General features: G+C 42.9%; 2 protein-coding genes across 3 annotated transcripts; one reads left to right on the top strand and one right to left on the bottom strand.

The window, feature by feature from the left end:
* Positions 1-705: 705 nt before the first annotated feature.
* top3a (DNA topoisomerase III alpha) lies at positions 706-17,850 on the bottom strand. Of its 2 annotated transcripts, none has more exons than XM_085352159.1 (19): positions 17,620-17,850; positions 16,444-16,503; positions 16,281-16,354; positions 16,114-16,189; positions 15,848-15,956; positions 15,588-15,731; positions 15,316-15,486; positions 15,117-15,217; positions 13,706-13,780; positions 13,500-13,582; positions 12,994-13,207; positions 12,668-12,853; positions 12,385-12,514; positions 11,612-11,725; positions 11,353-11,518; positions 11,077-11,223; positions 10,325-10,447; positions 3,526-4,274; positions 706-1,057 (listed from the first exon to the last, which is right to left on the bottom strand). In XM_085352159.1, exons 1-19 carry the CDS (start codon positions 17,848-17,850, stop codon positions 894-896), a joined length of 3,117 nt encoding a protein of 1,038 aa, XP_085208285.1. In that variant the 3' UTR covers positions 706-893. The 2 variants fall into 2 exon arrangements, with proteins under 2 accessions (XP_085208285.1, XP_085208284.1); XM_085352158.1 differs by having other exon boundaries at positions 12,997-13,207.
* An 869-nt stretch (positions 17,851-18,719) lies between these two features.
* On the top strand, positions 18,720-26,353 carry smcr8a (Smith-Magenis syndrome chromosome region, candidate 8a). The gene is made up of 3 exons (XM_085352157.1): positions 18,720-19,880; positions 21,511-23,277; positions 25,897-26,353. Exons 1-3 carry the CDS (start codon positions 19,279-19,281, stop codon positions 26,351-26,353), a joined length of 2,826 nt encoding a protein of 941 aa, XP_085208283.1. The 5' UTR covers positions 18,720-19,278.
* Positions 26,354-26,755: the final 402 nt, after the last annotated feature.

The raw sequence follows: 26,755 nt of genomic DNA, 5'->3' as shown, positions 1-26,755 counted from the left end.
CTAAAGCTAATGGAAAACCCCGAACACTCCAAGCGAAACCAAAAGTTCCCTCTGTCATGACTGCAGAGATTCAATGTACTATAAAATGTTAAAATGAGTTTATTAACTTTTATCAGTGCGAACATCAGATGACCAGTCCAACCTTTGCAGTGTAAAAACAATTTTTTTCCCCCGCCTTTTTCTTCCACCTCCATAAATCGATACATGAAAATATTCAGATATCAATACATTTGGCCGATTAGTCTTGACCGGCATGCACGCCGTCTTTTAAAATGAAGTTCATTTGTCAGAGATGGCGTTGCTCCTGAGTCAGAAATATACAGGATTTTAGTTAGGATTTCGAGATTGTAAAAAGCAGAAAAAGACAGTGGAGTGGAGGATCGGTTGATCCAAGGCCATGTGAGCAAATTTTCAATAACTTGCTAAGCGCTTTCAGGTTGCTGTGGTTACAAACGCGAGTAATAAAACTAGTTCAGCACTTCAGCGTTTGTCTCAGAGTTTATTTTATGTGTGCTCTCCAGCATACATGGATCGTGTACAGTTCTGATTGGTTTGTTTTACACTTCAATATTAGCTTGACCTTATTTGTCCTCCCAAGCCCCACAGAAGAGTCGCTCATCTGGAACTGATCTGAGTACAGCTGAGGCATCGGTGCTGAGTGAAAACAAAAAGAAAAGCTGCAGTTTATGCTGCTGTTGGGCACTTTTGGTATTGGTTTGGCCAACACATGTGGGTGGAACACTTTCTGTTTTGCACACACTTATCCTGTTGACCCAGTTGCTTTGCAGATGCCCCACTCTATGTATAGTCCAAGTTGTTTAAAATTTAAAACTGAAGTCACAGACTTCATTAACTCTGCCCAATTATGGGGTGGCTTCAGTCACAGACAGCGGTCATCGCTGAGGACAGGTGACTCGGGTGTGTCCTGGCATGTGGCAGATGCCACAGGTGCGAGGTTTCTTAGCAGCAGGGGGTCTGTTAGCACTCGGACCTCCCATCATCTTCCTTCCCTTCCTCCCGCCGTCTCCATCACTATAAAATCCACCACCAAAACCACCTGACACAGGGAAACAGAGATCAGAGTTAAAAGAGTCAAAGTTACCAGTTATAGCATAGAAAGTACCAAAGAATTTTTTTCAGCATGTTGGGACTGCAGGTACATGTCATGTTGATGCCTCAAGGTCTCTGTGTTCGTGAGTCGTGACAGTACTTTCTTTTTTACCATCAAATGGTGAGCATAATATCCTTTTTTTTCTTAAACAAACATAATGTGCTTTGTAGAACTTTCGTAGAATTTTACAGCCAAATCACTGCAGTCAAGGTCCACTAAAACTCAATAGCATACACTGCAAATGCCTGTCTATAATACATTTATAATGTCAAGTACGCTTGCTTTTACTGAGATGACTCATCTTTTCAGAGAATCTATTAGAAAGTCTTGTATTGTTGGTCTGAAAACCTGAATATGTCCACGAAGAATATAAAAGGTGGACGTAGTCACTGGAATGTGACAGAGCGCATCCAGGAAATTTTGTAGATCAAGTGAGCAGTTTGGCAGTTTTTCCATCTACTTCTGTACTCAGACTTCCTTCTGCCACCGAATGAGTCAGTCCCTGCTGGCCAGTAGAAGCACTACAGGTTTAATGAATGCACTTTGACTCTGGGTTCAATCTGAGACCTGAAAACTATGCCCATCCTTTTTATCCTAGACAGATAAGACCAGATAATTAAGATTAAGATGAAGATTAAAAAATTTCAGCTGGTAAACTAAAAGTCTTCATGCCAAGTTTTGATGGCGTGTAACAATAAAGAACACCGACTGGATTTCCCTAAGTATCCTGTCAATACTTTATTGGTCCATACTTTATTAGTATACATTATCACTTCTTGCATCAGTTTTATGATTTGTTGTTGATAATGTTTCGCTGTGTGTTACTTTCTTATCACATGTGAACTCTCGCTGCAGTATGAATAAAGAAATTTGGACCTGATAATAACGGTGTGTTTTGAAGGGTGACTATGCTTAATCAAACCACACTGCTTCAGTTATTACAGATAAAGCTTTAATTGGTTCATGTGGGCATCTACAGAGCCAAGGTTATTAAAAAAACACTTCTGTATTTATTTACAAGTATTAGAGCCCGATCAATATAGGATTTTTAATATCGATACCGATATTTTGGTTACTTAATCATCTGATATTTTGGCTGATATTACTTTTTAGCCACACCAAACACAAAGAGAGATCCCTGACATTTGTTATGTGTAGTTATTCAATACACTGTTGAGGTACCTAAGATAACAAGCAGTTTAAGAAACTGCAAGTGGATTTGCAAAGTGCACGTGGTCGACAAACTGTGCAACGTCAACACTAATAACGTGGCTGAAGGGTGCTTCTCCTGCCTCGTCTTTATTTCTTTAATTTACATTTATTGACTGTTATAATTGTCAAGAACGACATAATAGTGCATAGTTAATATCAGCCTGCAGATGAATCAGTCAGGCTCTAACATTTGTCTCGTAATATGGTCATATTAGAGACATTTTGAATTTGTTGTTTACAAACATCTGCCAATGTCAACCATGTGACTTAACCCAGTGAAAGTGGGTACACCAGTATAAGATCAGTGTCTATGCGCTGCGAAGATCAGCTTCCAAAACATAAGTCAAACTAGTTTTCTATTTTTAGGCTGTATTTATGTTTTGGAAAAAAGATACGTGTAGTTTGTAGATGCTATCCATATGAGACCAACTTGTTGATAAAGGTTCACAGTGAAGGCAAAACACAATCTGAAAATGAGCTCATCCTCATGTTGTCCTTGTGACTCACTCGTTCCTACGCATAATATGTGTTTCAGGTGAAGCCAATACAAAGGCAGTATATCCGCAGCGCATCCACGTCAAAGCCCAGGCTCAATAGCAATGACCTCAATAGAGCTGGTGACTCCATACGTTGTAACAATAAAGCAGTTCTGTTAGGAAGTTTGTGACGAGATTTCCCTGAAAATCAAGCAGCTGCTAGAAACACTTGTTCAACTATTTGTCCTGCCAGGAATGTGTTTGTCCATACTTGTTAAAGGAAATAAAGATGAGAATTAATTTTATGCCCATTTAACAAAGTAATCTAACTAATTACATACTTTTCCTTTTCACTACCTGAGCCAAAGAAGTTACGTGATTGGTTCAGACTGTTTGTTTTTTCTGTCTGCCTGTTTGTTAAACGAATGACTCAAAAGGTTGTGGAAAGATTTGCATTTTTATCAGAGGCGGGGCCTAACTCATGTGTAAGTGACTGATGACTATGAGTCACTGTGTATGGATCCAGGAATTTTAGGAAGCATTCTTCACTGTTTTGTGTGTAATGTGCATCATATCTTCACAAATGCATATTGAATTGAAGTAAGAGATAACAGTGACACAGCTCGTGCATGTGTAGAGGGAATTTTCAGCCCTGTTGGAGGTATGTGGTCTGACATTGGATTATGATTAGGAGCTCAGAGGAGGATTTGTGTGTGAGAGCCCCACCTGGTGGAGGTACGTTCTCATCAGCCCACTGAAAGAAGCCACACTGCTGCTCTCTTGGCTTCCCACAGGTGTGGAACATGCGACCCTTGTTTGGACCGTCCTTCTGCACCGTTCGCGTCACGGCTGCCTCGTTGCAGTTGCACATCACCTGTTCCAAATGTCCTGGTGCACCCGCTTCCTGCCCTCTGCTTCCTTCAGATGTGTTTCTGAATCCCAGAGATGGCCTAGGAGGCTGGGAAGTCCTCGGTGCTGGCGGTGGCAGCCCTCGATTCTGTGGCGCCCCCTGCTGACTTGGTTGATCTGCCCAAAGAAAGAAGTTGCAGCTCCCGGCGTTGCACTTGTAAAACTGCCGGCCTTGATTAGGGCCGTCTTTGCGCACAGTCAGGAGGAGTGCATCCTGACCACAGTTGCACACGATCGCGTCACTGCTGGCGTTTATACTCATACTGCGGCCACCTGGTGGAGACGTCGGCTGTGGGGTCCAGGAGGGCACAGGCGGGAGAGAATGGCGAGGATTAGAGATTCGGGTTCTGGACGGATCAGGTCTGGGTGGCCTTGGAGGTGGAGGATGAGGGTCATCTCCTCTTCCACCCCCTCCTCCAACTCCTGCACCACCACCACCTCCCCCTGGTCTGAGATATTTCAGGTCCAGCACTTCTCGGAGGATCTCGTCACAGCCACCGATGCAGCCGACAAACTCCAGAGGCATCATGGGAGGAAGGCTACCCCTGCGGAACTTGAACTTCAACCTGAAGAAGGGAGGACACACAGGAGGCAACCTCAGTATGCACATCTAATAAATGAGCTGTGCTGTGTGGCAATCCATCACTTATTTAACATCCAAAGAGAGTAAGTCACTCTAAATGAGTCAAGTAAGCTACGGGTAAGCTCAGTCCTCTTAGCTTGCTTGACTCATTCAGAGTGGGCAATTTTAGTACAATCAACACAATCAGAATCAAATACCTCAGGTAATTTCAATTATTATACTATTTGTTCAGCAGGCCGACTGTTTCCACCCACAAAAGTCAAGTGGGTATTGTGATGGCTGTGGTGTGGAGTATTAAGATTTCACAGTTCACTGTTAAAAAAAATCCTCCTGCATAACGTTATTGCAGAAAAGATTCTTAAACACATTCTTGACATAAATAGTTATATTACGGCAGAGGAGGGCAGAAGGCTGGTGGCGCTGACTGGTTGGGACCTTTCTGGATTGGGATCTTCTCCCTGCACCTGTGTGAGTTTTCTTCAGATAGTCCGACTGACTCGTGACCCTGCCTCTCGCTCTGTCGCTGACAGGCTCCAGTTCACCACACTCTTGTGGATCTGCACATGTGCTGCAGAAACACCATGAAGCTAAGACATCAATGATGACAAATTTCTAAAAAACAAAAAACCCAAGCTTTGCTTTCTGCACTTTTTTCTAAAAAAATGTTTTCTATTAATTATTATTGGTCAATATTTGTGCCAATACCAACATGTATTTGACACTCCAGCATGGCCCCATGAATGGATCTATCAGCTTGCTAATCCACCCCTTTGATGCAGAATGACGATCATCATTGTTTGGCATAAAGTATGTAGAGATATGAATAAACTCTAGAAGATGAATCCTAATTACTTAAATATTTCCACTGACAATGAGGTTCATTCTGTTGTTCTGTGCTCGGCTGTGACTAAAAGACATTAGAAGGAAACGCTTAAAACCCCCACACACATCTGGATGTCTTAAGGTACAGGGTTTCCAACATGATATAATTGGCTCAGTGGTAACGACGTGTGAGTCACTTTTGCGCTTCTGCATGGACATTTGATTAATATGTGCTTCACTGGCGTAATTAAATTTGATCCACAGAGACGATTTATCAGTGAACCAAAGGCATATCATATAGAAGTTTAATTCCATGCAGTGACATTTTCTGTCACCCTCTGTCAATTTTAGTGGCTGTAGGTAACTGAAATTACCAGTAACTCAGGAGTATACACCATGACTTATGACTGAAATGTAATAAAATATATATTCTCATAGAAAACTCTGTGAAGCACTGAGGACAAACAGTCCACCATAAAGTGGCTTTTTCAAAAATCTGTACATAAGAAAAGTTGGTAAAACAGGGCAAGTTGCCGTGGCAACAAGTGAGGCGGTAGCACCAAGCAACAGTCTACTCCTGCGCACATCTGCATTTATCAGCATATGAAGTTATCCAACAAGCTGCACAGTGATATCTGATTTTAAAAAAAACAAAAAACTACATCGCTGACATTGTTCTGGAGAGAGGGCTGGAGCTCAACTTTGAGCTCGCCACCAGATTGGTTGCCATGGTAACAGATGCTGGTGTGGAGCACTTTGGCTCACTGCGAGTGAGCGTGCCCTATATTTGGACTGAGCTGAGCCACGTGCTCGTAGGGTTAACGCCTACTTGTGTAAACAAGATTTGGAGAAATTTCTCGAGAGCGTCAGGGCCGTCGCTGTTTGTTTGCCTGAGAGGGTAGCATAAGGCACGGAGGGCGTTTAGCACTGACGTGACCACTGAAAAAATAAATAAATACATGTTTTTTTTCAGTTAATGTGTGAGTTAAGTCTCTGTTGTGCTGAGAGGACGAATCTTTTACAAAAGCACTCATAACTTAGACATCCCTCCCTAAATCAGTCAAGTACAAAGCACCTTCAAAAATCATGCGTTCTGAAATATAGTTAGCAAAACAACACGTGAACATAAGGGCTCTGGCTTAATCATGTTACTGTGCCTTATGCCTGTGATGAAAGAACATTCAACACCAGTTACAGGTGCCAGTTACCAAAAACACAACACTCAAACACATGCAGAAAGCTGGACTGCTCCTGCATGATTCGAGAACGTGTTAATTTCAGTGAGAAACCGAAACCGAAATGATCGTCCAGGTCTGATGGAGACCTCAGAGCTGGATTATATGGAGCAATTTAAATGAGTTAAAGACAACAGGAAAGCCATGAAGCAGTTGCTGATTAAAAAGCATCACTGAGCACAGCGTGTGAGCACTCTAACAGAGAGACGTGAAGCATTGCAAATGTTTCTGCACATTTCTGCAAATGACCGAGTGTCCAGAGTTTGACCAGTTACTGGTTGAATACGTCTTTGTGATTAAAACTGATCACCTTCTATCAGTTGAGTAGTTTTGACTTCTAAAATATGTTCAAACTATTTCATTGTGTAAGTCAGCACATGCAGAACAATTCATCTAACTGTCAAAGTCTGCAAAGGCCACATGTCACTAACTGAGCTGAGATACATCTACCTGTAGTACAGTCTGCTTACAGACTGGTACTTATACGGTGCTTTTCTATATTATCTGAGCACTCAAAGCACCTTTTCCTAGAAGCCTCATTCACCTAGTCACACAAGGTTTGTTCAATGCACTTTGGAGTTCATTATCTTGTCCAAGCACACTTCCGCATGTGGACTGGAGGAGCCGGGGGTTGAGCACCGACCTGCTGATTAGCAGACTCTACAGACTCTCCTGAGCAAAAACTGCTTAAAGTCTGGTTAACTGATTTAGTTCCTCTTCAAACTTGATTTTTATTAAATAGTGGAGCGTTTCTCACACCGGGCCTCTGGTGTCCAGTTAGCTTGTAAGTCTAAGTCATGAGGCTGGAATTGTAAAACATTTTTATATAGCTCGAGAGCAGCTCAGGAGGATCTGAGTAGTGCAGCAAAGAGAAAACAACAGAACATCAGTGCAAATACTTTACAGCATATGGTTCTTTGGTATTTCCACTGTTAAGCTGGAAGATAGCGTGTTACTGGGAAATCTACACCATAGCTACGTCATACACGCAAACCTCTCTGAAAATCTACACTTTAACCGTATGCCTGATGTGTACCTCCCTAGAAATGCAACACGTCGTGGTGACACAGCGTGCATCTGCACTGACTGGTCTGTTCAGTAACAGTTCCTCCTGTACATTTCCAGCTACCCTTTGTTGCAGCAGTTTTTGAATTTATCAGTGAGAGAATAACAACCATTGTACTTATATTGATGCTAATAATGCCAATAATAGATATATAATGACTCACACATGTCAGTAAATTCCTAAAAGAATGGACGTGAGGAAATGTACAAAGAAGTGGAAAAACAGAAGTGAAAAATTTTGTCCCTGACAAAAAAACAAAACTGACCAAAACAAAGAGAGGTGGGGGGGACAGGAAAGAAAAAAGCCCCTGCATTTCTATCGACTATAACAGCAGGTCACTAACACAGGGTAATTAACACATAATGCACCAGCATAAGTGCAAGTGTGAATAGGTTATGTGGCCCCCTGTAGCACAGACCCTGACAAAAGTCTAAATCAGCAGGCATGATTTAGGGAGATGATTTAGGTTGAGACTCTTTTCTGCGTGACGCTAGGGGACGTTTACCGAATCCTAAAACAGTTTTGTAACTGTAAGAGTCTTTTGGAAATCTGAGGCCAGAGTACATACTTTACATGTTATATGTTATTAAGAGTCTACATGTTTTTGTTCTGTACATATTCAGATTTTTTTCTGCGTTGTACTGTATTGTGTGACCGTTGCAGGGAAGGTCGCTGCTCTTTAAATCAGCATTTGAACTTTGATACATAACAGTGGTCAGTTAGGCTGAGATAGATGTATCTCAGTACAATAAGTAATCAGTAATCATGCAGGACAAGACTGCTGCAGTTAAAGTCCACTCTTATTCTAACAGTACCAAACTTGACATTTGCTGGTTATCTATTTTTGGGGATGTGTCTTCAGTGCTGAGGACTTCAGAAATATAATTAGTAAACTAATATATTTCTCCTGGGTTCATGTGACAAGCAGGAAGTGAAACAAAAAGAGCACTTCATGTTAAAGCTGTGACTGTCAACATTAGTAGGCTGTCAAAAAAACAGGAGAAGAAAAAAAACAACACAAAAACCAGTCTGTCAGCTGTTTTTCCAACGTACTTATTACTGCTTAGGGTACCTTCCGCTCTTCTGGTTAGAGCAGAGAGTTAGTGTTACACTTCCTGAAAGACCTTAAAGACTACAAGCATTAGACACACACACACACACACACACACACACACACACACACACACACACACACACACACACACACACACCAAGTAGGAGGCACTCTTTGGCCTCTTGTGAAGGCCGTTTATCTACAGCACTGACCACATAATGTGCGATCACTGCTCTGGCTGGACAGCAGTGGATTGCAGAGGAAAACAATCCCAACTCCTTTAGTGCAGGACAGTCGTAAATACGAATGCTTCTTACCTATTTGTCACTCACATTGCATCAGAGGACATTTGCATAAAAACTGAGTAGCACTACAAATCTACTGTGCACAGTTTAAATGAGCCTAATGAAACACACAGAGCCAGAAGGACACAGTGAACAACGAGGACATGTGTGTGAAGACTCTTCAGCCACGCTTACAGCTCTGTGAGTCTGTATTTAAGGTGTAATTATTCTTCAGCTGGAGTGTTAATGACACAGTCAAATAATATGGCTCAATAAAAACCATATGCAAAAACTGATGAAAATATCAAAATAAATACAGGAAAATACAGAAGAAAGAAAATGGATGTTTAAAAATGTATTCATTTATTCAGAATCCATTCTAAACTGTGTCTCTGTGGCTTTTAAACCCCCCAAAACGCATAGTGTACGCTGTTAAGTGCCAGGAGGATTGCCAGGATTTATACATCAGGGAAACCTCTGGCGAAGCACATGGCACAACACAGAAGAGCTACCTCGTCAGGCCAGGACTCTGCAGTCTATTTACACCTGCAGGCCAGTGGACTCTTTCAGTGATGAGGATGTTCACATCTTGGACAGGGAGGAACGCTGGTTTGAGCGCGGAGTCAAGGAGGCCGTTTACGTGAAAAGGGAAAGAACATCTTTGAATCAAGGAGGGGACCTAAGGGTACATCTTTCACCATCTTACAATGCTGTGATTGCAGCCATTCCCCAACTCTCTGTGAACGGTACTCACAGCCATTGATCAGTGGTCTTTGATCAGTGAGCTTTGATCAGTGGTTGTTGATCAATGGTCATGAGAATTTGCATAATTATGATGAAGGAACTGACCTATTGTTCCTTCAGTGGTGCTAGCTTCAGTCATTATGCGAATGTACTGTTGATAAGATTGGGGAAACCTGCAGTCAGCTGAGACTGAAGAAGTCACTTGGATGAGTGACGAAACGTTTCTCCCACTGAAAACGCTACGTCCAGATTAACAGAATGGTAAATGGCCTGTATTTGTATAGCGCTTTACTAGTCCCTATGGGCTAAGGGCGCTTTACATTTTCAGTCATCCACCCATTCACACACTGGTGATGGCAAGCTACATTGTAGCCACAGCCCCCCTGGGGCGCACTGAGAGAGGCGAGGCTGCCGAACACTGGCGCCACCGGGCCCTCTGACCACCACCAGTAGGCAACGGGTGAAGTGTCTTGCCCAAGGACACAACGACTGGGACTGTCCAAGCCGGGGCTCTAACCGGCAACCTTCCGATTACAAGGTGAACTCCCAATTCTTGAGCCACGATCGTCCAAGAATCAACTTTTGGACATTTTATTTTAGTTATTTTATTTATTTTAAAGGGAAAATACAAATAATCTTTTTGTACTACAAAGCAAATTGCAAACTTGAGTCTTTGAGGAAGAGACAGATCAGCATTGTCACAGCATTACTCAACCCTTGATCCCAGTAAGCTAGCCTTACTTTATTTAGGACATTTCAGTTTGGTAACTTATCAAGCACTCCTATGAGGCTTTAATACTGTCCAGATTAATACAAATCAATACTCACATATGAATGGGGTGTGGCTGACAGGTAGGACATGTGCTTTCATCTCTGCTGACCTCGAGCACCACGTCGGGAAACCACACTGCTGTTTTACAGGCTGGGAAGCCCACACACGACAGGTATTTACTGCAGGAGGAGACAGAGAGCAGCTGAGAGGTCAGAGTGCAGCGAGGGTGCAAAAAGCGTTTATGTCCGCTACGATGGTAGAAACCTCCCCCCCCCCAAAAAATAATCAAAATGAATAAATGTAACTAAAAAAATAAAAGTAAGATGTGATGGGTGCGTCAGGTAAAAAGTGAATCACATGAAGTTCCTACCACACAGGACTGTGGTGGCAGTGTTAGGATCTGAGGTTCCTTGAGCTGGTCAAGTTCAATCTTTTTCCATTAGTATGCCCCTTGGTGGCACATTAAAGATGGCAATGCCAGAACTCATCAGGCTCAAACTGTGATAGTTCAGCTCAGGGAGAATGACACACCATTTTCACACACCACGGAGTCCAGACTTTAACCCCAGTGAGAATCTTTGGGATGTGTTGAGAAGACTTTATATAACAGTCCAACTTTCCCACACTGGGAGATGCCACAGCGCATGTGTGCTTTTACCAAAGGTAAGGACCAAAATATTAGAAGGTGTGAGTTTCTTTTTTTGCCCAATCGGTGTATTTTTAACAAATACATCTCTACTGCCTGCTGAGGAAGGTTGGAAGAACGCATCCTTCTTTTTTACAGCTTCCGTTGTTTCCATCGTCTCACCTGTTTCCCTCTCTCTTCTTCTTCAGCACCATGTCCCGACCACAGTTAGGGCACTTCCTCACCGGCAGCGGGATCTCCATGTCCTGCTGCTCTGCTTCAGGGATCTCGTGAGCTGCACCGAGATAGGGAGACAGCGCTTCATCTAACCTGAGGGAACAGCAGACATACGACTTCTTACCAGCAGGATGCAGCGATAGCAGGAAAGGTTACGCACTAGTTTTAATATTGAGGATGCAGACATACACACGTGTAAACTACAAGGTAAATGCAACTAACTTCTTCGCTTTCCTGACAGACTCAATGAAGACGGTCTTGTATTTCTGGATGTGATGCTGCAGCACGCTCTGTTTGTCCTTTCGGCCTTCTGACACCAGCTTGAGGTCTGCTTCCAATTCAGCACGCAGGTTCGGTTTTGACATCTCATAGCCCATGGAGTTATAACCTGCACGCACACACAAACACGCACACATTGATATGTACACAGCTTAACTGAGTGACCGAGCTTTACATTGAGTGCGAGCGTGCGTGCACATACCCTCCACCAGCCCCATGCCCAGCTCTCCAGGCGTAAACCTCTGGTCAGCTGTCAAGCCCACATACATGCGACTCTTTATAGTCTCAATGTGATCAGCGTGGGTTGCATCTGTACCTGTAATGTGAACAGTTAGCATAGTAACACTCACATTAGACACCAAACTGTGAGTACGGAGCAAAGAAGGTCTATACTGAGAGAAGCACGTGTTAGTAGGTGGAGCTGCTTTTATTAAACCAGATCAACACACAAAAAATATCCACATACACTCACTAGACACTTTATTAGGTACAACTTGTTAGTTGGGTTGGACCAAGTTGGACTTTCTTTTGCCTTAATTGTCCGAGGCCCCAATTCAACAAAGTGGGGGTAAAATGTAATATTCCCTCATTTGCCGAATACTATTGACCTGAGTCAATATAATCATGAATCTCTTTATAGAGATCACACTTTAAAGGTAATATTTAATTTAAACTATGATATTTAATTCACTAAATGATCAAAAACTAACAACATATTTTATAATGAAACATTTCTTCCATTAAATCACATGACAGTGAGCTGGTCTTGTAAATATAATATTTTAAACTGACACTTTATGTACTGGGTCTTTAAATCTCTCATCCTGTGAAAAACCACACATTACATATATTCATCATTTAAAGTATTTATGGACTAGTGACAAGTCGACAAATACACAAAACTAACTAACAAACAAACAAACCTAACAACCCACAAAAAAACAGAATTTCTGACTTTGTGCGTCAATTATATACCAATGCCGTGCTTCTCCATAAGCGATATGAGGTCGGCTTCAGTGAGCAGCTGCGGAGGACTCGTCTGTCCATCCACCATCTCAATAGCAGAGGGCTGGAACTGAGAGCCTTGTTCATACACTGGAATCACCTGTAGAGCACATTTGAATATGTTGTCCACAAAAAGCAATAACGTAGAGATGTGTAATGAATGCCAAGAATGTTTCAGTCACTATTTGAGCTGGTTAAGTGGGTTTAGAGCAAAACTGGTAAAGTTTGGTCAGTCTAAACACCCACACTGTACCTTTGTGCTCCACCTGTCATAGGGGTAAACATCCAGGTAGTTCCTTGCAATGATCATGAGTCCCGAGACGGAGAACTTCTCCTGAGCGATATCTATATCAACCACAGTCTCCTGTCCCAAAGCATCCTGGGATACACAAGCTAAGAAATGGCGAACAATGAACTCATACACACGTCCTTCATTGCCCTGGGAAGAACACAAAGAGACAACAAGCAGTGTTTATTGTAATTATCTTCTCAGATTCTGTGGTTGTTTTCTGTTCATAAAATTGAAACAATAGAAATGAAAAAAAAAAAAAAAAATCCCTGTTATTGATCACACCAAGCTACCTGCAGTGTGTTAGTGAACTTGGTGGGATGTATGGGAGGGTGGGCTTGGTCAGAGTTCTTGCCCTGTCTTGGGTTGGGTCCCCCCGGCTGGTCAAGCACTCGCTGGGCGAATGCCCCCCACACCGGGCTGTGAGCCTGCTGCTCCACCAGTGGGGTAAGAGCCAAGTTTGCTGGAAAAATGTTGGTCTCTGTGCGGGGATAGCTGATGAACCTGAGCAGAAGAAGAAAAAAAAAGAACAAAGAAAAGGACGCATGATTCACGATGTAGGAACGCTCTGGAAATGTAAAATCACTGATTGCCGAACCTCCAGAGTGGACGTTCTTTGTGTATAAAACTAAGAAAACATCTAAATGGACTTGTATGTTTCATTGAACCCACAGACACTCTCACACATCAGGCTTAAGAGTGAAATAAGTTCAGACATCGAGACATTAGTTTATTCTCTGGAAAGCAGTTTTCACATCACATAAAATGCTTTCGACTAAAAGATTCACACACTCACCCCTGAGTATAGAGCTTTTCTGCAATTTTCATGGTCTCTTTGGCACTTATTCTGAGCTTCCGTGAAGCCAGTTTCTCCAGTTCCTGTAGGCCAGACAAATGAAGAAGACTATTTGCAGTGGACCAAAGCAGCAAGACAAAATCTTTTTTTTTAAAGTTGCTGTGTGTTTTACATTTATGTGCAGCTGTTTGGCTTTTTATTCTTACCACAGTGTCCAAAGGCAGTGGCCTCCATTTACTCTTAGGTTTGCTGGTTACTGAGGTGACTGTTGCTATGGGATCCTGGAAATGAATGAAGTGATATTCTCTTTTCACACGCGGCTTTTATATCATTTTATTTGTGCAGGTTGAAAACACTTGAAACTTACTGTGGTGTCCTAACAGCAGCAGGAGAAGCATAGAGATGCGCTAACCTCACACACAGTTGGTACATGTCCATGGTGCCTTTCAAGGTGGATACTAACCTTGGATTGTACTTTTCACTCTTTTACTTTCTGCTGTTGGTTAGATTTAGCATCCTCAAAAATATTATTGATGTTACTTATCTGTTTGCAACAGCTGAAATAAACACCAGCTATTCTGGCCCAAGTGGTGTGGGGTTTTTGTGCATTGAAAAGCTTCTTGAATGGCGACAATGACCCCCCACAATGGATAGTTTAATTTAGTAGTAACAGGACCTGTAGTGCTTGATAATGTGAGATGCCTACCTAATCAAAGACCATCTCAATCTTGAGTGTGAGGTGTAAATAATACAGATTTTCAAATTGAAAGCAGAAAAAGGAACACAAATGTTAAGTGAGGAAGGAAATTGTTTCAGCACCTGTAGTCTGTTTTGGTGAAAAGCTGTGAATGCAAACAGGAAATGTGAACTTCTGTTTGTCTCCTCAGGACACATTTTAAAGTCTATTAACAGTTTTTCTCTGCCAACACGGGGGAACAAATTTAAAAAAAGAAAATAAAAGAAAGCTTAGTGGAGCCATAAATGGACCACACAACTGAATGCTGAACTCTTTGGTTTTGGAACTACATGTGAGCCGTCTCACCATGTTACTATAAAAAGATAGTGTGCACTTTTAAGGTATAATGCAGGAACTTCCTTGCTGGCCTTCTCTAACCAGAATCAGGCTCTCATTGCCCCACTAGAATAAGTTCATCACATCTACAGTTTGACTTGTTATCCTCCAATACTCTAAAGAACTGCAGACTAAACCCAGCGCACAGAGACAAACATTGCTGAGTCTCTCTGACTTAAGTTTTTCTTCCGATTCTCACATTTCTCTCTGTGGGCAACAGTGAGAATGAAGTGTTAATTACTGGGCTCGACAGTAAACAATACACGTGTCTCGATGAGAGTCATAGAGCCAGATGACAACTTTGTTCTCTCATCAATAAGCAAAAAAAAACCCCAAACCAAAATATAACAACACAAAACACTCATGGCTGTATAAACACACAGAAAAATCACAGCAGCTACAGTCTCACATAGAATAACAACTAAAACAAACCCATAAAAGCAACAGATCAGAGGTCGTGACTATTTCACGAACAGCTCATGAGTTTTTAATCACTGAAGGAACAAAGTGTAGGATATTCAACATAAAAAAATGCAGGCACATACCTCCATGCAGATCTGGTAGAGCACTAGACAAGCTGTGTGATTGAAGAGGCGGTTTCGTTTCCAGTTAAACTCCACACAATCCTCCTCCACCTCGTGGATCACTGAGGCAAAGAGAGACACGAAGGAGAGAGGTGAATATCCTTTTAAAACCCAAATCACTGAATTTCTGCTGAGTATTGGGGTGTGTGCACGGACAAACCTTTGATCTTATAGAAAGTCTCGGGTATGAATGCCTGGATGGCTTTGAAGCGCTCCACCACAAAACCCAGAGTGGGAAACTGACAGCTGCCGTATGAGATCAGCTGATTGGCCAGGGACTCTGGGAAGATCTTCTGCAGGCGAAGTGTCTGGAATCGAGTAAAAGATGCACCTATGAAGGATGCATCAGACATTTGTTGAATCACTGACCTTTGACCCAATCCATTATCCCCACAAAGCCTTCCATGTGCTTAAGAGCGAGTGCTGTCTTACCTATACGCAAGTCCAGCTCCTGGCGGACATCAACTGCATCGCTGACGTTAGCATCAGGCTCTGTTAGAGTCTCACAGGCTCTTCGGATTGAGTTGGGCGTGATCTCAGAAAACTTTGCCCGAAAGACTTGTAAATTTGGCTTCACTGAAAGAAAACAAAATGCAGACAGAGGAGATGTTTTTAGCAGCAGGTTTTTCACATGAAGCCTGAACTTCTGAGGCCTTACACAGTCAACAAAAACATCCAGACTTCTGCTATACCTGCTTTGCAAACATCTATGATTTCGAAGCCAATGTTTTCTCCCTCTCTATCACAATCAGTCCAGATGACCAAGGCCTGGCACAGCCTCACCTCCTTCTCTAGCGTTCGCTATGTAAGAAAAAAAGGACAGAGAAAAGGAAAGTGAGGAGAGGAAGAATGTTATAGCAGTTGACTTAATAAACAGTAAACTTTGAACTGAAATACAAAATAATCATTTATTTCAGTAGATGTTTCCTATTATTAGGAGGACAGTTAATGAGCCTACCTTAATCTGTAACATATTATCCGGACAATATTTCTCTACTTCTGCATCAAACAGCAGCACCGGATTGCAGCTGTGCCTTTGGAGAGGAAAGGATAAAAAACAATAAGCTTTTTCTGTTAGCGTGTTTGATGCTTTATACCCCCAAAAAACAAAATTTTTAAACTTACCATTTCTGAAATGGAGCTTTAAACTCCAGACCCAGTAAATGCCCTGATACTGATGTCATTGAGACAGTCACATTCTGGTGAAGGAAGCACAGGGACAAAAATCAGACACAAAGCGAAACGCCAAAGAACAGACATTTAGGTAAATGTATGAAATTTTCCTTACTTGCCCAAAGAGATGATATTCATACTCATAGATTTTATTAAACTTCGACATTCCTTCCCTCTAAAATAAAAAAACAAGACAATGAGTGCTGGAGCAACCAAAGATTTGTTGTTGTATTGTCAGATGTATAGATGGAGAAATCGGTATGGTTGACAAGTCAAACTGTACAGGCGTTTCTTATTTTGCTCACCATATTTATGTAAGCTACACAATACAAATGTGTCTGTCAGAGATCTTGTTATTTTGTGTGTGTGTGTATATATATATATATATATATATATATATATATATATATATATATATATATATATATACCTTTTCCCTGCACATATTATTTAAATGGAGTTTAATTTACTCGAGTTTAAAATACATCTTTGTTTATCAAATGACCAAAAATAACAGACAAATTCACAGAAACAAGTAACACAATCTCACTGCTGGTCCAGCTATATGTGGGACCAGTTGTGCTTCTGTGAGTGTTCATCCTCCCAAAGGCCTGTTTTTAGCCAGGAGAAACCCTGATATATCACAGTTGTTACTCACAACAATAACATATCCCAGGGTTGTAGAAAGGTGCCTGTCATAAAGCCATTCTTAAGGAAGTAAACAAACCCAAACTTGAAACTTCTTACTCAAATCTCTTCAGCATGTACAGAGGAAATCAGCCTGTCTACAGCTATCTGTAAGACACGGTGCCATGGTTTGGGATTTCATTTCAGTCAGTAATGTTAGGGAAATTATAAATACAGAATTGGATGGATTAGATTTGATCCACTCTAACTGTACTATCTCTGAAAATGTCCAATTGGCAACAGCTTCATTTTCAGCATGACAATATTCCCAAACACACTGCTAATGCAGTAAAAGCGTTCCTGGATAGAAAAAAAAACACACACACAATGGAACATCAGTCATGGATTGGCCTCCCAAGAGCCCAGACCTCAACATTATTGAAGCAGTGTGGGATCATCCTGAGAGAGAACAGAATAAAAAATGCCTTATATACTGTATTTCCATGTATGTTTGTGTATGTTTACTTAGCAAAATATAAAGAAATGATAGGTGGCTCAAGACTTTTTACCAGTGCTACACATTTTGGAACTGATAGAGAGTTGACACATTAGCCTGGTAGATTTGTCTGTCTGAGGTGAGTGTGTGAGAGGGGATGTGACTGACCCTCCTGGCCCTGCCGCTGGACATAATTTCAGAGATCCCCTTAGCAGCATCATTTTTCTCGGCCACGCAGAGGACCCGACGGATCTGCCCCCGGCTTCGGATCATGTCTGCCTCCTGCTGCAATGTGTCCTGGAGGACACTCTGCGCCGCACAGAAATACCTCCGCTGGACTCCCGGCCGCCGTAGTCCCGATAAAAGCACAGATCTCCTGAGGAGACACGCTACTAGCATACCCGCTCTCACGTGAAGCATCCGGCTCAACGGACAGCTTCAGCGCTGTTCTCGTCCCATTTTGTTAGCATGCTAGCTGATGCGGGGAGCTACATATTATCAGCTCCCAGGAACTTCAACAAAGAGCAAAAAAGGCAACTAAAGCTTGACTAACTTCACTTCCCACAAATAAAACAGCGAACAAAGAGGAAATATATGCCTGCTACACGAAAATTACCAACAATTAGCAATAAAAAAAAATGAAGAGGACCTTAGACACAGGAACACTCTTACTTCTGTTTACAAAATCCGCGCCTGCCTGTCAAAACTGCCGTCATCAAGGTCGGAACACTGTCGCAAATATCCTGACGCAAAACCTCAAATGAAAACCTTAAAACAGGCTTAGAAAGAATATTACAATACGTCCACTCAATTTTACTTTTGTCTAGATGTGTAGCATATGTTTTATAATTAGTTTTTTATAGAATAACGCTAACGCAATGTTACTCGGTTGTTAAAAAAATAAAATACACTATAAATACACCCATTTTTTACATGCCAGAATAACTTACTATTGGTAATTTGGAGTTTGATCATTGGGTTTTACTTTCTAGAATATATTACATTGTTTTTTTTTTTAAATCTCTAAAATGTAAAATTGATAATTAATTAGTAGCTTTTAAGGCTCTATAATAATTTTGGAAAAAAAAACCAGATCTTATTTCCTAATATGTATTTATACTCGTGGAGTGCTTTAAACCTCTATATTGACGAATTCAAATAAAATAAAATAAACTGAATTGACTTTCGGTTTCAGGGTGGATTTCCTTCACACGGGACTTACGTTGATCACGTGACCGGGCGGCAAGCAGCTGAGTAAACATGGCGTCCGTGTCCGACTGTGGGAATTCAGTGCAGCGCTTCAAGCTGTAAGCGGCGTTTCTGCGGCCCCGGTGTTTGAGCCACGGACTCAGAAATTACCGTGATACAGGGCAGACGTGAAGACTTGAAGAGGAGGAAAGAACAAGCTCTCCGCTAAAGCAGCTTTATCCTTTTTTCTCCTTCTTGCACAGCAGGGATGGCCTGATGCCTCCTAGCACGCTGTGATTGGCGCTGGATAATTGCTTTTGTTAACACAGACGCTGATTTGTGTTTCTGTGAGTCAGCTGCTTTCTTTCTTTCTTTTTTAAAATAAGCGATCCTCTTCTGTGGACTAAACTATGCAGGGGCACAGATGCCTTTAGGGACACCTGTGTCCCCCCGCTTTATGACTTATATAAAACAGATTGATTTTCTTGGACCCCTTTCAAGTCGCTTAATCAGCATCACCTGGCGAGGTGCTTTATGGACTGTGTGAGTGCAGGATGACCAATTTAACTGTTTTTTAAGGCTATTAGTGGAACTGCACTCGTGTCTCGCGTTTCTCATGTCTTGCTTAGAAACACCACTATGATAGGCTCCCCGGATGTGGTGGCTTTCGCTAAAGAGGACGAGTATGGGCAGACCAGTCCTGATCCCTGGCCTCTCCCAGAGGAGTTCTCTGTCCCCCTCTATCCTCTGGCTGACTCCAACCCCTGGGCCAAAACCTCCTATGCCAAGTTCACCAAAGACTTCATCCTCATCTCAGAGTTCTCTGAACAGGTGGGCCCACAGCCTCTCCTTACTATCCCAGATGATCCCAAAGTCTGTGGCACTTTCGACCTCAACTACTTCTCCCTGCGCATCATGTCAGTGGACTACCAGGCCTCCTTCGTGGGGCATCCGCCTGGCACTGGCTACCCAAGGCTCAGCTTTGTGGAGGACTCCAGGGTGGTGTTGGGCGACTCGAAAGAGGGGGCATTTGCCTACGTGCATCACCTTACCCTTTATGACCTTGAGGCGAGAGGCTTCGTGCGGCCCTTCTGCATGGCCTACGTTGCAGCAGATGAAAAGAAGATCATGCTGCAGTTTCAGGAGCTTTCTCTTCGCTTCTCGCAGGCTTCAGAGTGCCTGAAGGCCGGGAACAGGAGGGCATTTGCCAAGGAACTCCAGAGGAAGCTCCGAGACCTTGAGTAAGAATGCCAGCGCAACCTTAACTGTTCTCCTACATACAGTTTAAAAAGACTTCATCCAAATGAGAAGTTTACATCAGATAGTTGTATTCAGATTCTCAGTGAGCAGGATTTCTTGGCAGCTTGATCTACTGATGTGTGCTAGAATGATGCTTCTGTGTTTCTGTGGGCTAGAAGGATCAGGGATGGGTGTCATTGTAGAGTACTGACACTCTATAACACAAACAGGTGCTCTAAATGGAAGGTAGGGGATTCTCAACCCTTAAAGGAAAAACCATGTGTGTTTGGACATTTAGCCAGCAGAAAATAAGTGATGAGAGATTAGTTTGATTTGATATAATTTGATTAACTAGTTTGATTTGAACTGTGAGGCTGAGCTTTGGCACAGCTGTTATTTGAATAAAATGTTAACATGATGGCATTAAAAATATGAGTAATCTGATATTTAATTGATACTATGTTGATAGGTTTCAAAATATTTTTAAACTGCTATAATGCTAAATGAAATGTGAGAGGATTATCCTGTCCTCCGGCGACAATGTGCCCTCACCAGACACTTTATTAGGCACATCTTTGAAGCACCGTGTTGGCCCCCCTTTTACCTTCAGAACAGCTTTAAATCTTCATGGTTTAGATTCAGCAAGATGCTAGAAGCTTTTCTCAGATTTTGATCCATATTGACATGAGAGCATCACACAGTTACTGCAGATTTGTCGCATGGACATCTGTGATGTGAATCTCCTGTTCCACAGGAGAGCTTCCACTGAGATCTGGTGACTGTGGCAGCCGTATGAGTACAGTGAACTAATTGTCATGTTCAAGAAACCAGTTTGAGATGATTAATGTTTTTTGAAATGATGTGTTATTCTGTTGAAAGCAGCCATCAGATGATCACTGTAGTCATAAAGGGATGGACATGGTAAGCAACAACACTCAGGTGGACTGTGACGTAACAAGAAACTGTAGCCTCAGTTTTTTGTTCTTAGCTGACAGGACCCAGTGTGGTCTTCAGCTGCTGTACATGTTGTGTGTTCAGTGACTTTCCTCTGCATAACTTGGCTGTAACAAGCAGTTATTTGAGTAGCTGTAACCTTCCTGCCATCTGGAAATTCCCCTTTGGTGTCAAGAAGACATTTTCTCCCAGAGAACTGTCGCTCACTGGACATTTTCTGTTTTTCAAACCAGTCTCTGTAAACCTAAGAGATGTTTGTGTGGCACAGTCAGTAGTAATAGCAGTCGCTTCTGAAATATTTCAAACAATCCTTAAATGCTTTGAGTTGCTGCCACTTGATTGACTGATTAGATATTTGAACAGCTATATCTCGTAAAGTGGCCTGTGATTGTATTTCTGTACAGAATTTAATCCATTTTGTAGCTGTCAAAAAATCCATTTGACCATTGATTAATGTATTGGCAAAATCAGTTAGCAGATCAATACAGATATCATTGGAGCCACAATAATAGCATTGCTAGAAATAAAATGATCCCCACTCTGCTCCAAGATGTGGGTCTCAGCTGCAGGTATCCAGTGTTTCCTGTGCTGGGTTAGTCTTATCCTGTTGTGTCAGGTAATATTTATATCCCTGTGTGAAAAACAGGTCGATCACTATCTCTGTTGTGCTCTCCTCAGGTACACTCACTCTGTGCTGCAGCGGGAGGAGGGCCTGCAGAGAGAGGCGGGGCCTCAGAGCATGTACTCTGCTCATGCTGTGGAAAAGGCCAACGAACTGGCCAACGTGGAAAAGAGCATTTTTGAACACAGGGACTTGCTGAAGCAGATCAGCTCCTACCACCGCCGTCCACGACGGGATCCTCACGCTGTCACCTGCCAAAAGTGTGTGGACGAGTGCTTGAGTGAGTGCGAAGAGCTGCTGAACAAATACGCCAAGATTGCCTACCCTTGTGGTTACAGTGAGAAAGCGGGGAAAGGAGAGGATGGACAGGGTCATCCTCGTGGACAAGGTGAAGATGATGATGATGATGAGGAGGAGGGTGTTAAACGCAAGCTCTCCTACACGCCACAGCTGATCAAAGCTAAATCTGCCAAATGTTTTGACAAGCGCCTGAAGACCCTGCAGGAGCTGTGTGACAAGACTTTCTATGAGGCCACTGTGGCGCTCCTGAAGGAGACAGAAAGAAGTTTCCGGGGTGACCTGTGTTACCTCTACACACGCCGCCTGGACAAGGCACTGCAGAGAAAACAGAGAGTCACTGCCTTTTTGTTTGAGGAGGACCTCAGTGATGATGACGAGGATGAACTGGGAACACTAAGACCATTCTGTGCTGTGAACCATGCTGTAGATAATTATGTACTCTTAAATCCGCCTCCTATTGTTCTGACACCAGAACCTCATGAGCTGGATGCGCTGGAACGTCCGGAGCATCTAGACCCGGCTTCTGAGACCAGTGTTACTCAGGAGAGTGAGCTCGGACTTGGGGAGAGTCATCTGGAGTCCTCTCCTTCAGACCAGACTCTTGAAACCCAGGAGAGCTCAGAGGAGACCAAAGGAAGCTTCAGCAGTGATAAGAGTGGAGTGGGTCTAGCAGAGATGCAGCAGGGTCTGGTTAGTATGAAGTCAGAAGCGCCTGATCCTGATCCTGACTCTGACTTGACCCCTGACCCAAACCATAACCTGGAGAGAGAGAGCAGCAGTGAAGAGATGGAGACAACTGCAGGGGAGGATGAAGGTGAGAATGGTGGACACCAGACACCCGTGTCTTTGTTGGAAGTGGTGTCTGAGCTTGAGGCCAACCGGGAGGAGGAGTGTGAAGGAGTAAGTGGGTCTGAGTTGCTGGCTCCGATAGACACAGCATGCTGTATGGCCCAGGAGGGTTTCCTCTATGAGGCTTCTGCCCCAGAGGCGGTGCCTCGTCTCTGCCAAAACTCCCATCTGCAGCCCTCTCAAACTCTTGTGGTCAACCAGGAACCCCAGGCCCTCCTTCCACTCCAGGATGACTACACTGTCGGCTCTCCGTGCTCGGAGAGCCCTGTGACTGGGTTGGAGCTGCCTAGCGGCCTCCTTGGAGATGCAGTTTCCCGTACTTCGGCGGAGGATGGGTCAGACTGCACCATGAGTGCCTCCACGGGGTCCGATCAGACCGCGTCACCTCTCGGCTATGGGGCGGTGGTGACCTTGCGTCAGAGGAAGAAGGCTGGCCAAGGAGCCTTGAGGTTTGTGCGTCAGTACCCCTTTGCCATCCAAGCCCTGTGGTGCCTGCTGAGTGGCAGAACCCTGGTGGTGCTCGGAGCAGACGAGGGGAGAGTCCGCCGGTTGGTGGCGGCTCTGGCTCTCTTCGTACCGGCTCCGGGGAAGTGTGGAGAGAGGGTTCAAGCTTGGTTGTCCTGTCCCTTCACCCTGACTGACCTGCAGAGGTGGAAACTCATTGGATTACAGAGGTATGAATGGAGTCAAACTCTGATGCACTTCGGTATTATAGGTAGTTAATCACAGACATTCATACTTTCTAAGCTCAGGTAGGGTAGTACTAGGAAAATCAAACCAATGAGTGAGGATGCTTTTAACAAAGATTAAATAAAGCATAAAGTTTGCTTTTCACAGAACCTTAGCAAGTCTCCATCAATGTGAAGTTTGAAGTGACTGTTTATTCTACATTTTCTTGTTTGTGTTGCGCCGTACGCTACTCTTACTCATCCCCCGTGACTCACACTTTGATGACTCACACAGCCAAGCATACACGCAATACAACCTTGAGCACATCTGTCCCTGAACTTCTTTTTCTACTCATCTTTCTGGTGACAGCGTGGGCTGCGAATCCCCCAAAGTCATTCACACAAGATGGGGATCCAAGGCGACTGAGTGTATTTGTTACACTCATCCAGTTGATACATACACAACAAGTATAACATTCAGAATTGTGCAATGCTAAAGCTGTGCAGCAGGTAATGTAACACTACAGTGAAATCATTCATAAGTAGATAAAGTATCAGAATTGGTACATAAACTCTTTTATTATTAAAAGACTTGCCTTTTTAAATGATCTTAGTGTGAAATCACAAATCATTAATCTTCCATTTAGAAGTCAACTTTAAAAGTCTAAAGACTCAGAAAAATTACAGTCTATTTAATTCAACTCTCTATCACCTAATCACAACAGTCACTTCAAGGTGCTTTATATTGTAAGGTAAAGATCCTACAATAATACAAAGAAAACTCCAACATTAGGAAATCATCTGTGAGAAAGCACATGGCAACAGTGGGAAGGAAAAACTGCCTTTTACCAGGAAGAAACTTCCAACAGAACCAAGCTCAGGGAGGGGGAGCTATCTGCCAAGAGTAGTTATGAGTAAGGGGAGGGAGACAGGACAAAAACACATTGTTGAAGAAAGCCAGAGATTATTTTTTTCAGTAAAAGGACTACATGTTACAATCCCTGACAATGCAGATTACATGCAGAGTGTTGTGTAAACACATATTGAGTGAAGAAGAAACGCCCAGTGCACCATGGGAATCCACCAGCAACTTGAGGCTGTTGCAGTGTGACAAAAATAAGGGTGGATTGAGGTGACCTGATCCAGCCCTAACTATGTGCTTTATCAAAAAGGACAGTTTTAAACCTAATCTTTAAAGTAGAAGAGGTGTCTGTCTCTTAAATCCAAAGTGGGAGCTGGTTCCACAGAAGAGGGGCCTGGGAGCTGAAGGCTCTGCCTCCCATTCTACTTTTAAATATCCTACTTTTCTTTTTTTTAATATGCAGATTGAAGGATATATATTCTGGTCAGAAAAAGACTCAAAGATTCCTCACTGTGTTACTTTACAATGAAGTAAACAAGAAAAGGGGAGAACATTAACTAATCTCAAACACCTGGTAGCATAGTTAGATTAGTTACACAAGTTACTGTATATAACAAACAGCTGGGCAGTGCAGTGGTGTATCAGTCAGCTTGAACCTGTCCAAAGACCAATATGAAGTGGCTGTTTATATGACCGTAAACGGCTATCCATCTTCCTGTGTTAGCCTGTTTTTAAAAATAAATATATATTAAAAAAAAAAGCCAAATCAAAAACGTAGGTAAACAGCTGAATGCATGAAATTAAATGAGTCACGTGCAAATAAATTGTAAGTGGATGAGAGTTAAATATCCAAACCCAGTTGCTACCCAGTTGATGGTGCTATCAAAGGGATAAAAAATTAATTCCTTGATCTCCCCAGCTCTGTGCAACTGTAGCTGTCCTTGGACTGTTAAAGTAACATTTAGGTTTTCTTGCTCTGAAGACAGTTTGTAGTCTTGCTTATAGCTAGCAGTATATAAAAAAACAAAAAACAAAAGTAAAACCTTCAAAATGTATCTAGTGATTGAAATTCTGACATAAAACAGCAGTTTTCCAAAACTGTAATACAGGCCAAATTGGAAAATTGTGTAACTGAAAATTCAAATGGCTAATGGGATTGTTTTTTAATTAATGGCTCCACAGAGCCCTTAATTTGGTGCTTTTACCCACTTTTAAAATATTGTTTCAGTTATCTGCTGCACTGTACATCAGATGTGATTTTTGTGTCCCATCAGATTGTTCTCATTAGTCTAATTGTTTTTCCAAATACAGCCCTTTGCATACTGGGTTTAACTATTACATGCACATGCTACAGTATAGTTTGGCCTGTGATTATATTCTGTTAGGTGGTTGCTAGGCAAAATAGAGATATCATAATGTATCATGCATACGTTTTTGTTTTTTGTTTTTTTTAGAGATTAGGTGTTATTGGCATAAAATTAAAAATGACCTTGTCCTTTACCAGGTGTTATAGGTGCATAAACCCTACACAGGTAATTTTTGCCAGTTGCTAGGCAATGTGATGATGCCAAAAATAAGGGAGGATGCAATGAGATGAATTTTCAGGAGCCTGAAATGTTCCAAGTGTGGTTGCTGTCTGAACTCCTGATAGTTCCTTTTATCATGAGACTCATGAGTAGCATTCAGAATTGCCTTAGTTGTTTTTGAGTAACGGGAGAGAGGGAGAACTAACAGGGATCGCTGTCTCGCTCTCTTCCCCACAGGGTCGCATCCCCGCTGGGCTCTAGCATGCTTTACTCGCTCTCCCGCTACAGCCGCTACATCTCCATCCTGGACGCTGACCAGACGACCTTGCGCTGCCCGCCGTATCGTGGCCAGCTGCTCACTAACATCGCTGACCACCGCACCTACATCCGCCGGGGCTCCACCTACTTCCTCCACTTACAGAGTACGCTCTGTCACCTAGCGGCCAAGGCCTTCTTGTTCACTTTCACCCATCACCTCCACCTGCCAGTCAGCGCCACCGAGGGGCCCGAGGTCGTGGAGAGCCGCCGCCGGTGCTTCCTGCAGGAGCAGCTGGGGCTTGGCGAGGAGGACAGCCAGATACTGCTCTACCTCAGTCAGCTCATCACTCAGCAGTACCTACAGCCCAATGGCAGTAGTGCAGCAGCACCGTCTTTTAGTTTTAACTACACCACCAGCATTTTATATAAGATCTAATACTACACAGGGAGGAGGATTGTTACATTTTTGCAGAATTCATCTGTGATATTTCACTTTTTAATGGACCAAATGTGATCTTAATAAGGTCTAAGGTCAGTTTAGTTTCAGGACAAAACTCACTGCACTTGTTATTGTTTTATCCGTGCTCCATCTCCCCGTCTCTCTCTGCCTTGCTGTCTTTTTTCCTTCGGAGCAGAGAGAAGGATACAGAGTGAGTTGTGACTGTGTGAGTGGATCACTTGAGTGTATTCGATCTGGAGCATATTGATGCAGCCACCGAGCAGAGCAACAGAGCGGATGAAGGCTGGCGCGCGCGCGCGCACACACACACACACACACCTGTTAAATGTTACAGAACTCAATCTGACGCCACTGCTCGTGTGTGCTCAGCCGGCAGCT

Source organism: Diplotaxodon limnothrissa, linkage group LG4, assembly GCF_057381915.1.
Source record: "Diplotaxodon limnothrissa isolate DT_005_m linkage group LG4, D_limnothrissa_male_GT1.1, whole genome shotgun sequence".
Lineage (NCBI taxonomy): Eukaryota > Metazoa > Chordata > Actinopteri > Cichliformes > Cichlidae > Diplotaxodon > Diplotaxodon limnothrissa.
Note: the sequence above shows the minus strand (reverse complement) of the source record. Positions and strands in the feature narration are given on the sequence as shown.